This window comes from Hemiscyllium ocellatum, chromosome 50, assembly GCF_020745735.1.
Source record: "Hemiscyllium ocellatum isolate sHemOce1 chromosome 50, sHemOce1.pat.X.cur, whole genome shotgun sequence".
NCBI lineage: Eukaryota > Metazoa > Chordata > Chondrichthyes > Orectolobiformes > Hemiscylliidae > Hemiscyllium > Hemiscyllium ocellatum.
Genome location: NC_083450.1, coordinates 7,368,701 through 7,386,231, shown reverse-complemented (window position 1 = coordinate 7,386,231; position 17,531 = coordinate 7,368,701). Strand labels below are relative to the sequence as shown.

Below are 17,531 nucleotides of genomic sequence, written 5' to 3'. Positions count from 1 at the left end.
GCTCTGCCCTCCACGTGACTCCAGACATGGCGTCAACTTGTAAACGGCCCTCTGGGCAAGTAGAGATGGGTATTAGGGTGGACTCTGGGAATTTGTTTCTGCCAGGCGGGGATACTAGGACCCGTGGGCACAGCCTTAGAATTAGAGGGGGGTCCATTTAAAATGGAAATGAGGAGACATTTCTTCAGCCACAGAGTGGCGGGCCTGTGGAATTCATGGTCATGGAGAACAGAGGAGGCCGGGAAGGCAGAGATTGATAAATTCTTAATCCCGCAAGGAATTAAGGGATACAGGGAGAGTGCGGGTAAGTGGTGATGAAATGCCCAGTCATGATTAAATGGCTGAATGGTCCTCCTGCCACTCCTGGCCTTATAACTGGTCGGCTAGCGACACCCAGATCCCATGAGGGAGTGTGTTTCGAAAAAAAAACAAATGTCATGTCTCTGCCCATATTCTCGCAATCGGTCGCTACCTTCCTCGCAATGTCTCTCTCAGAAGCTCAGCCAACAGTGGCTGGAGCGAGCGAGAGCGAGAGCGAGAGCGAGAGCGAGAAAACCATCTCGAGTCTGGTCTGGCTGCTCTTCAGAAAGGGAGGCGACACGTTCACACCAGCACGGCCAGGCTGCCTGGGCATCGCCAACGCGTACGGGGTCACAGGTCAACGGCAGAGTGGCGATGGCGGCTTATGCCTTTATTGGTCAGAGCATCGAGCACAGGAGTTGGGAGGCCACGTAGCAGCTGTATTGGCGAGACCACGGTTGGAATACAGTGTGCAATTCTGGTCTCCCTGCTGTACAACAGATGCTGTGAAACTTGAGGGGGTGTGGAAAAGATTGACAAGGATGCTGGAGGGTCGGAGCTACAGGGAGAGGCTGTTTTCCCTGGAGCGTCGGAGACTGAGGGGGTGACCTTCTAGAAGTTTATAAAATCATGAGGAGGCATGGATGGGGTAAATAGCCAAGGGGTGGGTGGGGTCCAGAAGTAGAGGGGTTATGGGTTGAGGGCGAGAGGGGAAAGGGACAACTTTTTTCACACAGAGGGTGGTGCGTGTATGGAATGAGCTGCCAGAGGAAGTGGTGCAGGCTGGTACAATTGTAACATCTAAAAGGTGCCGATAACTTGGAGATGCCGGTATTGGACTGGGGTGGCTGTCCACCAGATGAAGGAGCAGCGCTCCGAAAGCTGGTGCTTCCAATTAAACCTGTTGGACGAGAACCTGGTGTTGCGTGAATTTTTAACATTGAAAAGGCATCTGGATGGGGATGTGAAGAGGAAGGGTTGAGAGGGGCTATGGGCCAAATGGGACTGGATGAATTGAGGATATCTGGAGGACGTGTGGGCCAAAGGGTTTGTTTCAGATTTCCAGCGTCCGCAGTCATTGGCTTTCAAATGAAGCCAGGTCCCTGACACCGATCAGGAAAAGCAGGGCGATGAGACAGCGTCCATGGGAAGCCCCCACATACGGCCCTATGGTCTGTGAACCAGGGGCACGACAGGAATGGGGGGGGGAGCGCAGATCAAAAGCCCTGTCACGAGAAGCTGACCAGGATACTGGTGAGGCCTTTCAGACACAGTGGTGGATGCGGGGATAGTTACATGGATCAAGTACATGGTTAGGAAAGGGATATGAGCCAGGAGCAAGCAGGTGGGTACTTGGTTAGTGTGGGATTACGGTCTGGTTGGGCCGAAGGGTCTGTTTCCAGGCCGCAGGGACCAGCTCCTACCGGGTTCCACGGCCATCACGTCGTCGTCGTCATCGTCGTCGTCCAGGATCTCGATCACTTCGGACACCTTGGCGCTGTCCTTCCCAGTCCCTTCCTCCGTGGAGGCCTCCTCATACTGCAGGCCCAGGTTGTTGTACAGGTCCTTCACCATCAACTCGCACATGTCCACCGACCTGCGGGCACACACAGCCAGGGCACCAGTCAGAACCCAACACAACCCGAACGTCCAATTTCACCCCTCCCACACCCTCGCAAGGCCACAAACGCGAGGGAGGGAGGGGGAGAAAGTGGGGGGCGCACGAGAGACAGAGAGAAAGAAAGAGGGGGAACATGTGAGGGAGAGGGAGAGAAAAACAGAGGGGGAATGGCGCGTGCGAGCGAGAGAGAGAAAGAAAGAGAGAGGGATCGTACGCGAGAGAGACAGAGACAGAGACGGACTGGTGCGTGCGAGCGAGAGAGAGAGATAAAGAAAAAGAGAGGGATCATACGTGAGAGAGAGAAAAAGAGAGGGGGATTGCGCATGAGAGAGAGAGAGAGAGAGAGAGAGAAATGAAAAAGAGAAGGGGATCGTGAGAGTGAGAAATCGCGCACGCACGCGAGAGGGAGGAGAGAGGGGGATCATGCAAGAAAGAAAGAAAGAAAGAAAGAAAGAGAGAGAGAAAGAAAGAGGGATCACACGCAAGAGAGAAAGAGCAAAAAAAAGAGAGGGGGAATCGCGTGCGTGTGAGAGAGAAGGAGAGAGGGGGGATCACGCAAGCGAGACAGAGGGAGGAGGATCGCGAGAGAGAGAGAGAGAGAGAGAGAATGAAAGATCACAGGAGGGGGGAAAAGGATAGTGAGCGAGAGACAGAAAGAGAGAGGGGGAGAACAAGGAGGAGGGGAGTGGGCGGGGGGGGGTGGGAGTGGCAGGGGGTGTCGGGGGCAGGGGGACTCTGATGACCTGGACGCGTCTTCGAAGAGCCCGTCGACGTGAGCCATCTCGGCCTCCTTTTTCTCCACCCAGTTCTCCAGCTCCTGCAGGGCAGCACGCCGCTGCTTCAGCAGGTCCACCTTATCCAGCTCTTGGTCAATCCACTCCCGGATCTCATCCATCGAAAGGCCCAGCTCTTCCACTGCCAGGTCCATGGTCTCGGCAGACGCCATGGCTGTCCTGCTGGAGGACACAGGAGAGCATGCATTAACAGCGCGACAAAGCTTTGCGAGGTGGGGAAGGGGGTTACACCAGAATCACAGCCCCCCCCCCACCCCCGGAGAATGCCACCCACCCCTCAACAGACTGCAGCTCTTGGGCCAGAACAAGGGCTCAAGATGATACAAAGGAGACCCTTTCACCGAACCATAACACCCACAGGGGGGAAGCAGGTCATCTGGCTGGCTAAGTCCAAACCGACCCTCTGAAGAGCACCCTGCCAAGACCCAACTCCAAACCCTGCCACCTCCACCCCCTCATCCCTGTAATCCTGCACTTCACATAGCCACTCCACCCTAACCTGCACATCCCTGGGCACTATGGGACAATTTAGCATGGCCACTCCACCCTAACCTGCACATCCCTGGGGCACTACGGGACAATTTAGCATGGCCACTCCACCCTAACCTGCACATCCCTGGGGCACTACAGGACAATTCAGCATGGCCACTCCACCCTAACCTGCACATCCCTGGGCACTATGGGACAATTTAGCATGGCCAATCCACCCTAACCTGCACATCCCTGGGGCACGTTGGGACAATTTAGCATGGCCAATCCACCCTAACCTACACATCCCTGGGGCACGTTGGGACAATTTAGCATGGCCAATCCACCCTAACCTACACATCTTTGGAACATGAGGGCAAAACAGAGTGCCTGAAAGAAATCCACGCAGACTCCACATAGAGCGGCCTGAGGGTAGATTCATACCCGGGCACAGGCAGACAGTAGTGCTAACCACTGAGCCACTGTACTGCCCCCATCAGACAGAGATGACAAATGGGCCACAGTCACGTTTAATGATGGCACAGGGTCTATGGGTCACATATACCAGTCATTCTCCTATTTCAACATCTCCAAGGGCAGGATCTGCTGAGGTGGAGCCATGAACTCACCAAGGCACGATTATAACAGGGGGCTTTCTGAGATGGTCCAGCATGAGGTACAGCCCACTCTGTTTCTCAGTAATGGATAATTCACAGGAGCCAGCATTGCATAGGGCTACCACAGAGAGAGCACGAGACCTCAAGGGTGAGAAGGAAAGATTGGGGGGGGGGGGAGAAAAGGAGAGAAAGCGGGGGGAGGGGGAAGGGGGAAGGAGAAAGGGGGGGAAGAGGGAAGGAGAAAGGGGGGGGGGAAGGAGAAAGGGGGGGGGGAAGGAGAAAGGGGGGGGAGAAGGAGAAAGGGGGGGGAGAAGGAGAAAGGGGGGGGGAAGGAGAAAGGGGGGGGGAAGGAGAAAGGGGGGGGGAAGGAGAAAGGGGGGGGGAAGGAGAAAGGGGGGGGGAAGGAGAAAGGGGGGGGGGAAGGAGAAAGGGGGGGGGAAGGAGAAAGGGGGGGGGAAGGAGAAAGGGGGGGGGGAAGGAGAAAGGGGGGGGGGGAGAAAGGGGGGGGGAGGAGAAAGGGGGGGGGAGGAGAAAGGGGGGGGGAAGGAGAAAGGGGGGGGGAAGGAGAAAGGGGGGGGGGAAGGAGAAAGGGGGGGGAAGGAGAAAGGGGGGGAAGGAGAAAGGGGGGGAAGGAGAAAGGGGGGGGAAGGAGAAAGGGGGGGAAGGAGAAAGGGGGGGGAAGGAGAAGGGGGGGAAGGAGAAGGGGGGGAAGGAGAAAGGGGGGGAAGGAGAAAGGGGGGGGGAAGGAGAAAGGGGGGGGGAAGGAGAAAGGGGGGGGGAAGGAGAAAGGGGGGGGAAGGAGAAGGGGGGGGGGAAGGAGAAGGGGGGGGGAAGGAGAAAGGGGGGGGAAGGAGAAAGGGGGGGAAGGAGAAAGGGGGGGAAGGAGAAGGGGGGGAAGGAGAAGGGGGGAAGGAGAAGGGGGGAAGGAGAAAGGGGGGGAAGGAGAAAGGGGGGGGAAGGAGAAAGGGGGGGGAAGGAGAAAGGGGGGGAAGGAGAAAGGGGGGGGAAGGAGAAAGGGGGGGGGAAGGAGAAAGGGGGGGGAAGGAGAAAGGGGGGGGAAGGAGAAAGGGGGGGAAGGAGAAAGGGGGGGGAAGGAGAAAAAGGGCAGAAAAAGAGGAAGGTGGGTAAGGATTAAAAAGAGAAATAAAGAGACTGGGAGAACAGGGGAGAGCTGAGAACTACATTGCCCAGAATGCTTAGCATGCACGCATGCGCACTGAGCAGCGGCCAGCCCTCTCGCGCAGGCGCAGTGCTCCGGGAGCCGACACTCCGAGGGAATTTTGAAAGAAAAATGAAGAAAATAAGAAACGGGCGAAGGGGCAGAAGCACGGCGACCGTGCGGTGTCGGGGGAGCGTGCACTAAAAAGAGGACGACGAGCAAAAGCTTCTCACCTCGTCCTGCAGGCCGTGAGGCCTGACCCGGCTCCGAATCACTGAAGGCCGCGGCTTCTTTCAATCCCCTTGTCCTTCCCCTAACGTGTGAGTCCTGCAAACTGCGGTGGGACGGCTACATCCTTTTTTTAATTGAAATACATCACCTTTCTGCACCCCCAAGTAAGACAGGTTTTATTTTGGGAAAAAAACCGTTTCTGATGCCTCTACCAAACGCTGCCCGCCCCCTCGCCTGCAACCCACCTTGAACCGGGATTGGCCAATGGCGCTGCCGAGCCCCGCGATTGACGGGGATGCTGACCAATCGGCCGCGTTCCCGCCTCCTCTGCGCCCACGATTGACGGGCCGTCCGTCCAATTGGATGAGGATCCAACCCCCAACAACAAGCGCACGGCTTCTGATTGATGGTGGTGCGGACGATTCAAAGCGGGAATCCCGCCTTCCAGTCTCCTGATCAACAGTGGGATTGCCCAATGAGATGGGGTCCCAACCACTGCGTGTAAGTTCTAGACCAGGGTCGCATCCAATGGCCTTTCAGTCCCCTGATGGACGGTATGATTAACCAATGAGATGAGGGCACCCCCACAGATTGCGCGCCTTTTGGACCATGGTACGTCCAATGGAATGTGGACCCGCCTTGCAGTCTTCAGACCGACCGCGTCAATAACCAATGAGGTGAGGACCCGCCGACGGGATGGAGGTGTTCGATGGCATCCCCGTCCAATGGATTGCGGTCACGCCCCCTAATCTCCTGATCGACAGCGGCAACACCAAATGAGATGAGCTACCAGCGACAGCTCGCGTCTGATTGACAGGTGCCCGGTCCAATGGAGTGGGAGCCCCCCTCGCCAACCTGCTGATCGGCATCGGGAATACGCAATGAAGTGAAGTCCCACCCACCGGGTGGATGTGTTTGTTTGATGGGCGCCCTGTCCAATGGGGACTCTTGATTCTCTTGATCGACGGGCGGACTGCCCACTGAAGGAAGACCCCACCCACTCGCTGCAGGTCTCAGGGAACGCCTCTAGGGACACCTGCAGCAACCCACCCCAACACTTGAACACCCCTCCCCCACTCCGCCAAGGGCAATGCAGGTCCTTGGCGTCCGCCATCGCCAGACCATGGCCACACGACGCCAAGAGGACCATCGCTTCGTCTTCCGCCTCGGAACCCTCCGACCACACGGGATGAATGCAGATTTCTCCCGTCCCCCCCACCCCCACCCCCCCCCCCAACCCCACCCCCAGATTCAGCACTGACCTCTTGACCTCCAATCGTCTTCCTGACCTCTCCGCCACCGTCTCCCCACCTCCGACCTATCACCCTCACCTCCTTCCATTCCCAGCGCCCAACCCTGCCCCAAATTCCCTTCCCCCCCACCCACCACCTTACCCTTTTATCTCAGCCCACTTGGCACACCAGCCTCACTCCTGAAGAAGGGCTTATCCCCGAAACGTCGATTCGCCTGCTCCTCAGATGCGCCTTTCCAGGCCCTCCCCACGTCTCAACTGCGGTCTCCAGCATCTGCAGCCCTCACTTTCTCCTTCTCATTGCCAAAGGCACATTACCAAGCAGGATTCGACACAGGGTCACATCAGGGGATAGGAAATGCGCAGTGACCAAAAGCTGAGTCCAACGGGGCATCTTAAAGGAGAGAGAGCATTCAAAAGCTACAGCCCACCAATCGAGCAGCGGTGGGAATATGGGACAGATCCCACTACTCTCTGATTTTAGACCAGCTTCAGCAGCAACAGACTTGCACTCCCGACATAATCGACTACCTCAACTCCTGGCGACCAGTACCGTCAAGCCAAGGGCGTCAACCTTTCTGACTGGAAGGACGTTACGAAGCTGGATTGGGTTCAGAAGAGATTTCTGAAGAAGGGCTTATGCCCGAAACATCGAATCTCCTGTTCCCTGGATGCTGCCTGACCTGCTGCGCTTTTTCAGCAATACATTTTCAGCTCTGATCTCCAGCATCTGCAGACCTCACTTTCTCCTTCAGAAGAGATTTGACAAGATGTTTCCGTGAATGGAGGCTGAGAGTTATAAGGAGAGGCTGGGAGTTCTTTCACTAGAAGGTTGAGGGGTGACCTTAAAGAAGTTTATAAAATCATGAGGCCCATTAATAAAGTGTGCTCTCCCGAGGGTGGGGGATTTCAAGACTGGGGGCCACGTTTTTCAGGTGAGAGGAGAACGATTTGAAAAAGGGGCAACTTGTTTTGACACAGAACGTAATTCATACGTGGAATGAGCTTCCAGAGGATGCGGGCGCAGTTACGATGTTGGAAAGATCGTACCTGAATAGGAAATGTTTCGAGAGATATGGGCCACGCACGGACAAGTGGGGATAATGGTCGGCAGGGACTGGTTGAACCAAAGGGTCTGTTTCCATGTTGTTTGACTCCATGGGTAGACAGGCAGCATCGGGAGGTGGACAGAGGATGGATATAGAATCCGGACAGTGTGGAAACAGGCCATTCGGCCCCACCAGTCTACACCGACCCTCTGAAGAGTAACCTGCCCAGACCCATTCCCCAACATTTCCTCCTGACTAATACATCTAACTTGACCATCCCTGGGCACTATGAGATAATTCAGCATGGCCAATCCACCCTAACCTGCACATCCCTGGGCACTATGGGACAATTTAGCATGGCCAATCCACCCTAACCTGCACATCCCTGGGCACGATGGGACAATTTAGCATGGCCAATCCACCCTAACCTGCACATCCCTGGGCACGATGGGACAATTTAGCATGGCCAATCCACCCTAACCTGCACATCTCTGGACACTATGGGGCAATTTAGCATGGCCAATCCACCCTAACCTGCACAGGGAGAATGTGCAAACTCCACACAGACACTCGTCTGAGGCTGAGATCAAACATAGCTCCCTGGCGCTGTGTGGCAGCGGTGCTAACCACTGAGCCACCGCATTGCTGCGGCGTGTTGCTCAACAAAGAGACCCTTGGAGTGCAGGTTCATAGCTCCTTGAAAGTGGAGTCACAGGTAGATAGGATAGTGAAGGCAGCGTTTGGTATGCTTTCCTTTATTGGTCAGAGTATTGAGTACAGGAGTTGGGAGGTCATGTTGTGGCTGTACAGGACATTGGTTAGACCACTGTTGGAATATTGCGTGCAATTCTGGTCTCCTTCCTATCGAAATGATGTTGTGAAACTTGAAAGGGTTCCGAAAAGATTTACAAGGATGTTGGAGGGTTTGAGCTACAGGGAGAGGCTGAACAGGCTGGGGCTGTTTTCCCTGGAGCGTCGGAGGCTGAGGGGTGACTTTATAGAGGTTTATAAAATCATGAGGGGCATGGATAGGATGAATGGACAAAATCAGTTCAGATTCCCTACAGTGTGGAAACAGACCCTTCAGCCCAACAAGTCCACACTGACTCTCCAAAGAGTAACCCACCCAGACCCATTTACCCCTGACGAATGCACCTCACACTACGGGCATTTTAGCATGGCCAATCACCACACAGACAGTCGCCCGAGGCTGGAATTGAACCTGGATCTTTTCCATGGGGTGGGGGAGTCCAGAACAAGAGAGGCATCGATTTAGGATGAGAGGGGAAAGGGACCTGAGGGGTGACATTTTCACGCTGAGGGTGGTACGTGTATGGAATGAGCTGCCAGAGGAAGTGGTGGAGGCTGGTACAATGACAGCATTTAAAAGGTATCTAGATGGTTATATGAATAGGAAGGGTTTGGAGGGATATGGGCCGGGTGCTGGCAGGTGGGACTAGATTGGGTTGGGATATCTGGTCGGCATGGACAGGTCGGGCGGAAGGGTCTGTTTCCATGCTGTACATCTCTATGACTCAAAGTCGACGTTTGGGGAACCCTACGCCAAGTTCGATAGAGAGTGCAGGAGCAGCACCGAGCGTTCGTAAAAACGAGATGTCAAAGCGACCAAACAGGACGGACTTGCGTGCCGAAACAACAAGTGACAGACAGAGCTAAACAATCCCACAGCAGAGGGATCAGGTCTGAGCTCTGCAGTCCAGCCCTGTCCTGTGGGGAACGGTGGTGGACCATCGAAACAAGTCACTGGAGGAGCAGGCCCCACACATACCCCCATCCTCAAAGGTGGATGTGCCCAGCACATCGGGGCAAAAGATAAGGCCAAAGGTTCCGCAACAATCTTTCAGCCGGAAGGGGCGAGTGGATGACCCACCACGGCCTACTCCAGGTTGGTTCCCCAGCATCACAGATATCCCAGGCTTCAGCCAATTCGGTTCCCTCCAGGCGTCGCAAGAAGATTTGAAAACAACTGGAGATCTCGAAATCTCGACACCCATTCCGACACCTCCGACACCGGCCTGTGCTTCAGAACGATCCTCATACAAGGAGTTACCACACGACTGTACCAAGTCAGCAAAGTGGAGACCTGGGAAGAAGTGGGGACTGCAGATGCTGGAGACGAGAGTGGGTAGTGGAAAGGCCCAGCAGGTCAGGCAGCATCCGGGGAGCAGGAGAAGCGACGTTTCGGGCAAGAGCCCTTCATCAGGAATGAGGCTGGGAGCCTCTGGGGTGGAGAGATAAATGGGAGGGGGATGGGGGGGGTGGGGCTGGGGGGAAGGTAACTGAGAGCGCAATTGGTGGATGGAGGTGAAGGTGAGAGGTGGAAAACTGACCAGAGTATGTACCCTCCAGAGAAAGTAGGCCCAATCCAGTCAAGACAATTACCAACTCCAATGACCGAATCTTGATCATCAGTCGTGGTGATGCAGGACGTCATATTAAAACAATTATGTCATCGAGAGGAACAAACTGCAACAGGTACACGTGACCATCCAAAGCTTGGATCAATGAGAGCGAGTTACAGACTGGAATCTGATCGAGGGGTTCGGGGTGGGTTATATACAGAATAACAGATACCCGGGAGGGAGTTACAGACTGGAATCTAATCCAGGGGTTCGGGGTGGGTTATATACAGAATAACATACCCGGGAGCGAGTTACAGACTGGAATCTGATCGAGGGGTTCGGGGTGGGTTATATACAGAAGAACAGATACCCCGGGAGGGAGTTACAGGCTGGAATCTAATCCAGGGTTACGGGGTGGGTTATATACAGAATAACAGATACCCGGGAGGGGGATACAGACTGGAATCTAATCCAGGGGATCGGGGTGGGTTATATACAGAATAACAGATACCCGGGAGTGAGTTACAGACTGGAATCTAATCGAGGGGTTCGGGGTGGGTTATATACAGAATAACAGATACCCGGGAGGGAGTTACAGACTGGAATCTAATCGAGGGGTTCGGGGTGGATTATATCCGGAATAACAGATACCCGGGAGGGAGTTACAGACAGGAATCTAATCGATGGGTTCGGGGTGGATTATATACAGAATAACAGATACCCGGGAGTGAGTTACAGACTGGAATCTAATCGAGGGGTTCGGGGTGGGTTATATACAGAATAACAGATACCCGGGAGGGAGTTACAGATTGGAATCTAATCGAGGGGTTCAGGGTGAGTTATATACAGAAAAACAGATACGCGGGAGTGAGTTACAGACTGGAATCTAATCGAGGGGTTCGGAGTGGTTTATATACAGAATAACAGATACCCGGGAGGGGGTTACAGACTGGAATCTAATCCAGGGGTTCGGGGTGGGTTATATACAAAATAACAGATACCCCGGGAGGGAGTTACAGACAGGAATCTAATCGAGGGGTTCGGGGTGGGTTATATACAGAATAACATACCCGGGAGGGAGTTACAGACTGGAATCTGATCGAGGGGTTCGGGGTGGGTTATATACAGAATAACAGATACCCGGGAGGGAGTTACAGACTGGAATCTAATCGAGGGGTTCGGGGTGGGTTATATACAGAATAACATACCTGGGAGCGAGTTACAGAGTGGAATCTGATCGAGGGGTTCGGGGTGGGTTATATACAGAATAACAGATACCCGGGAGGGAGTGACAGACTGGAATCTAATCGAGGGGTTCGCGGTGGGTTATATACAGAATAACAGATACCCGGGAGGGAGTTACAGACTGGAATCTAATCGAGGGGTTCGGGGTGTGTTATATTCAGAATAACAGATACCCGGGAGGGAGTTACAGACTGGAATCTAATCGAGGGGTTCGGGGTGGATTATATCCGGAATAACAGATACCCGGGAGGGAGTAACAGACTGGAATCTAATTGAAGGGTTCGGGGTGGATTATATACAGAATAACAGATACCCGGGGAAGGAGTTACAGACAGGAATCTAATCGAGGGGTTCGGGATGGGTTATATACAGAATAACAGATACCCCGGGAGGGAGTTACAGACTGGAATCTACTCGAGGGGTTCGGCCTGGGTTATATACAGAATAACAGATACCCGGGAGGGAGTTACAGACTGGAATGTAATCGAGGGGTTCGCGGTGCGTTATATACAGAATAACAGATACCCGGGAGGGAGTTACAGACTGGAATCTAATCGAGGGCTTCGGGGTGGGTTATCTACAGATTAACAGATACCCGGGAGGGAGTTACAGACTGGAATCTAATCGAGGGGTTCGGGGTGGGTTATATACAGAATAACAGATACCTGGGAGGGAGTTACAGACTGGAATCTAATCGAGGGGTTTGGGGTGGGTTATATACAGAATAACAGATACCCGGGAGGAAGTTACAGACTGGAAACTAATCGAGGGGTTCGCGGTGATTTATATACAGAATAACAGATACCTGGGAGGGCGTTACAGACTGGAAACTAATCGAGTGGTTCGGCCTGGGTTATATACAGAATAACAGATACCCTGGGAGGGAGTCACAGGCTAGAATCTAATCGAGGGGATCGGGTAGTTTAAGTACAGAATAACAGATACCCGGGAGGGAGTTACAGACTGGAATCTGATCGAGGGGTTCGGGGTGGGTTATATACAGAAGAACAGATACCCGGGAGGGAGTTACAGACTGGAATCTAATCGAGGGGTTTGGGGTGGTTTATATACAGAATAACAGATACCCTGGGAGGGAGTTACAGACTGGAATCTAATCGAGGGGTTTGGGGTGGTTTATATACAGAATAACAGATACCCTAAGAGGGAGTTACAGACTGGAATCTAATCGAGGGATTCGGTGTGTGTTATATACAAAATACAGTTACCCCGGGAGAGAGTTACAGACTGGAATGTAATCGAGGGGTTCGCGGTGCGTTATATACAGAATAACAGATACCGGGAGGGAGTTACAGACTGGAATCTAATCGAGGGGTTCGGGGTGGGTTATCTACAGAATAACAGATACCCGGGAGTGAGTTACAGACTGGAATCTAATCGAGGGGCTCGGGGTGGGTGAGATACAGAATAACAGATACCCAGGAGGGAGTTACAGACTGGAATCTAATCGAGGGGTTTGGGGTGGTTTATATACAGAATAACAGATACCCTGGGAGGGGGTTACAGAGTGGAATCTAATCGAGGGGTTCGGGGTGGGTTATATACAGAATAACAGATACCCGGGAGGAAGTTACAGACTGGAAACTAATCGAGGGGTTCGCGGTGATTTATATACAGAATAACAGATACCTGGGAGGGAGTTACAGACTGGAAACTAATCGAGGGGTTCGCGGTGATTTATATACAGAATAACAGATACCTAGGAGGGAATCACAGGCTAGAATCTAATCGAGGGGTTCGGGTAGTTTATGTACAGAATAACAGATACCCGGGAGGGAGTTACAGACTGGAATCTAAACGAGGGGTTCGGGTGGGTTATCTACAGAATAACAGATACCCGGGAGGGAGTGACAGACTGGAATGCAATCCAGGGGTTTGGGGTGGGTTATACACAGAATAACAGATACCCGGGAGGGAGTTACAGACTGGAATCTAATCGAGCGGTTCGGGGTGGGTTATATACAGAATAACAGATACCGGGAGGGAGTTACAAACGGGAATCAAATCGAGGGGTTCGGGGTGGGTATCTACAGAATAACAGATAACCGGGAGGGAGTTACAGACTGGAATCTAATCGAGCGGTTCGGGGTGGGTTATGTACAGAATAACAGATACCGGGAGGGAGTTACAAACGGGAATCTAATCGAGTGGTTCGGGGTGGGTTATATACAGAATAAAAGATACCCGGGAGGGAGTTACAGATTGGAATCAAATCGAGGGGTTCGTGGTGGGTTATATACAGAATAACAGATACCCGGGAGGGGGATACAGACTGGAATATAATCCAGGGGTTTCAGGTGGGTTATATACAGAATAACAGATACCCGGGCGGGAGTTACAGACTGCAATGTAATCCAGGGGTTCGGGGTGGGTTATATACAGAATAACAGATACCCGGGAGGGAGTTACAGACTGGAATCTAATCTAGGGGTTCGCGGTGGGTTATATACAGAATAACAGATACCCGGGAGGGAGTTACAGACTGGAATCTAATCGAGGGGTTCGGGGTGGATTATATACAGCATAACCGATACCCGGGAGTGAGTTACAGACTGGAATCTACTTGTGGGGTTTCGGGTTGGTTATATACAGAATAACAGATACCCGGGAGGGGGTTACAGACTGGAATCTAATCCAGGGGTTCGGGGTGGGTTATATACAGAATAACAGATACCCGGGAGGGAGTTACAGACTGGAATCTAATCGAGGGGTTTGGGATGGGTTACATACAGAATACCAGATACCCCGGGAAGGAGTTACAAACTGGAATGTAATCCGGGGGTTCGGGGTGAGTTATATACAGAATAACAGATACTGGGAGGGAGTTACAGACTGGAATCTAATCAAGGGGTTCGGGATGTGTTATATACAGAATAACAGATACCCGGGAGGGAGTTACAGACTGGAATGTAATCGAGGGGTTCGCGGTGCGTTATATACAGAATAACAGATACCCGGGAGGGAGTTACAGACTGAAATCTAATCGAGGGGTTCGGGGTGGGTTATCTACAGAATAACAGATACCCGGGAGGGAGTTACAGACTGGAATCTAATCGAGGGGTTCGGGGTGGGTTATATACAGAATAACAGATGCCCAGGAGGGAGTTACAGACTGGAATCTAATCGAGGGGTTCGGAGTGGTTTATATACAGAATAACAGATACCTGGGAGGGGGTTACAGAGTGGAATCTAATCGAGGGGTTCAGGGTGGGTTATATACAGAATAACAGATACCCGGGAGGGAGTGACAGACTGGAAACAAATCGAGGGGTTCGCGGTGATTTATATACAGAATAACAGATACCTGGGAGGGAGTTACAGACTGGAAGCTAATCGAGGGGTTCGCGGTGATTTATATACAGAATAACAGATACCTAGGAGGGAGTCACAGGCTAGAATCTAATCGAGGGGTTCGGGTAGTTTATGTACAGAATAACAGATACCCGGGAGGGAGTTACAGACTGGAATCTAAACGAGGGGTTCGGGTGGGTTATCTACAGAATAACAGATACCCGGGAGGGAGTTACAGACTGGAATCTAATCGTGGGATTCGGGGTGGGTTATATACAGAATACAGATACCCCGGGAGCTAGTGACAGACTGGAATGCAATCCAGGGGTTTGGGGTGGGTTATACACAGAATAACAGATACCCCGGGAGGGAGTTACAGACTGGAATGTAATCGAGGGGTTCGGGGTGGGTTATCTACAGAATAACAGATACCCGGGAGGGAGTTACAGACTGGAATCTAATCGAGGGGTTCGGGGTGGGTTATATACAGAATAACATACCTGGGAGCGAGTTACAGAGTGGAATCTGATCGAGGGGTTCGGGGTGGGTTATATACAGAATAACAGATACCCGGGAGGGAGTGACAGACTGGAATCTAATCGAGGGGTTCGGGTGGGTTATATACAGAATAACAGATACCCGGGAGGGAGTTACAGACTGGAATCTAATCGAGGGGTTCGGGGTGTGTTATATTCAGAATAACAGATACCCGGGGAGGGAGTTACAGACTGGAATCTAATCGAGGGGTTCGGGGTGGATTATATCCGGAATAACAGATACCCGGGAGGGAGTACAGACTGGAATCTAATTGAAGGGTTCGGGGTGGATTATATACAGAATAACAGATACCGGGGAAGGAGTTACAGACAGGAATCTAATCGAGGGGTTCGGGATGGGTTATATACAGAATAACAGATACCCGGGAGGGAGTTACAGACTGGAATCAAATCGAGGGGTTCGGGGTGGGTTATATACAGAATAACAGATACCCAGGAGGGAGTTACAGACTGGAATCTAATCGAGGGGTTGGGGGTGGGTTATATACAGAATAACAGATACCCGGGAGGGAGTTACAGACTGGAAACTAATCGAGGGGTTCGCGGTGATTTATATACAGAATAACAGATACCTGGGAGGGCGTTACAGACTGGAAACTAATCGAGTGGTTCGGCCTGGGTTATATACAGAATAACAGATACCCTGGGAGGGAGTCACAGGCTAGAATCTAATCGAGGGGATCGGGTAGTTTAAGTACAGAATAACAGATACTCGGGAGGGAGTTACAGACTGGAATCTGATCGAGGGGTTCGGGGTGGGTTATATACAGAAGAACAGATACCCGGGAGGGAGTTACAGACTGGAAATCTAATCGAGGGGTTTGGGGTGGTTTATATACAGAATAACAGATACCCTGGGAGGGAGTTACAGACTGGAATCTAATCGAGGGGTTTGGGGTGGTTTATATACAGAATAACAGATACCCTAAGAGGGAGTTACAGACTGGAATCTAATCGAGGGATTCGGTGTGTGTTATATACAAAATACAGTTACCCCGGGAGAGAGTTACAGACTGGAATGTAATCGAGGGGTTCGCGGTGCGTTATATACAGAATAACAGATACCCGGGAGGGAGTTACAGACTGGAATCTAATCGAGGGGTTCGGGGTGGGTTATCTACAGAATAACAGATACCGGGGAGTGAGTTACAGACTGGAATCTAATCGAGGGGCTCGGGGTGGGTTATATACAGAATAACAGATACCCAGGAGGGAGTTACAGACTGGAATCTAATCGAGGGGTTTTGGGGTGGTTTATATACAGAATAACAGATACCCTGGGAGGGGGTTACAGAGTGGAATCTAATCGAGGGGTTCGGGGTGGGTTATATACAGAATAACAGATACCCGGGAGGAAGTTACAGACTGGAAACTAATCGAGGGGTTCGCGGTGATTTATATACAGAATAACAGATACCTGGGAGGGAGTTACAGACTGGAAACTAATCGAGGGGTTCGCGGTGATTTATATACAGAATAACAGACACCTAGGAGGGAGTCACAGGCTAGAATCTAATCGAGGGGTTCGGGTAGTTTATGTACAGAATAACAGATACCCGGGAGGGGAGTTACAGACTGGAATCTAAACGAGGGGTTCGGGTGGGTTATCTACAGAATAACAGATACCCGGGAGGGAGTGACAGACTGGAATGCAATCCAGGGGTTTGGGGTGGGTTATACACAGAATAACAGATACCGGGAGGGAGTTACAGACTGGAATCTAATCGAGCGGTTCGGGGTGGGTTATATACAGAATAACAGATACCCGGGAGGGAGTTACAAACGGGAATCAAATCGAGGGGTTCGGGGTGGGTATCTACAGAATAACAGATAACCGGGAGGGAGTTACAGACTGGAATCTAATCGAGCGGTTCGGGGTGGGTTATGTACAGAATAACAGATACCCGGGAGGGAGTTACAAACGGGAATCTAATAGAGTGGTTCGAGGTGGGTTATATACAGAATAAAAGATACCCGGGAGGGAGTTACAGATTGGAATCAAATCGAGGGGTTCGGGGTGGGTTATATACAGAATAACAGATACCCGGGAGGGGGATACAGACTGGAATATAATCCAGGGGTTTCAGGTGGGTTATATACAGAATAACAGATACCCGGGCGGGAGTTACAGACTGCAATGTAATCCAGGGGTTCGGGGTGGGTTATATACAGAATAACAGATACCCGGGAGGGAGTTACAGACTGGACTCTAATCGAGGGGTTCGCGGTGGGTTATATACAGAATAACAGATACCCGGGAGGGAGTTACAGACTGGAATCTAATCGAGGGGTTCGGGGTGGATTATATACAGCATAACAGATACCCGGGAGAGAGTTACAGACTGGAATCTACTTGTGGGGTTTCGGGTTGGTTATATACAGAATAACAGATACCCGGGAGGGGGTTACAGACTGGAATCTAATCCAGGGGTTCGGGGTGGGTTATATACAGAATAACAGATACCCGGGAGGGAGTTACAGACTGGAATCTAATCGAGGGGTTTGGGATGGGTTACATACAGAATACCAGATACCCCGGGAAGGAGTTACAAACTGGAATGTAATC

The 17,531-nt window shown here is 52.0% G+C and overlaps 1 protein-coding gene across 6 annotated transcripts in view; it reads right to left on the bottom strand.

Annotated features, from left to right (window-relative positions):
* setdb1b (SET domain bifurcated histone lysine methyltransferase 1b) overlaps positions 1-5,659 on the bottom strand; it is a 52,340-nt gene extending 46,681 nt beyond the window's left edge. For 2 of the 6 annotated variants that reach the window (XM_060820839.1, XM_060820838.1), the window contains exons 1-3: positions 3,813-3,909; positions 2,665-2,877; positions 1,725-1,897 (exon numbers count right to left, since the gene is read on the bottom strand). In XM_060820839.1, the coding sequence (XP_060676822.1) occupies positions 1,725-1,897; positions 2,665-2,877; positions 3,813-3,856 (430 nt within the window). In that variant the 5' untranslated portion in view covers positions 3,857-3,909. The other 4 variants (XM_060820844.1, XM_060820841.1, XM_060820842.1 and 1 more) reach the window with 4 other exon arrangements.
* Between the last annotated feature and the right edge of the window lie 11,872 nt (positions 5,660-17,531).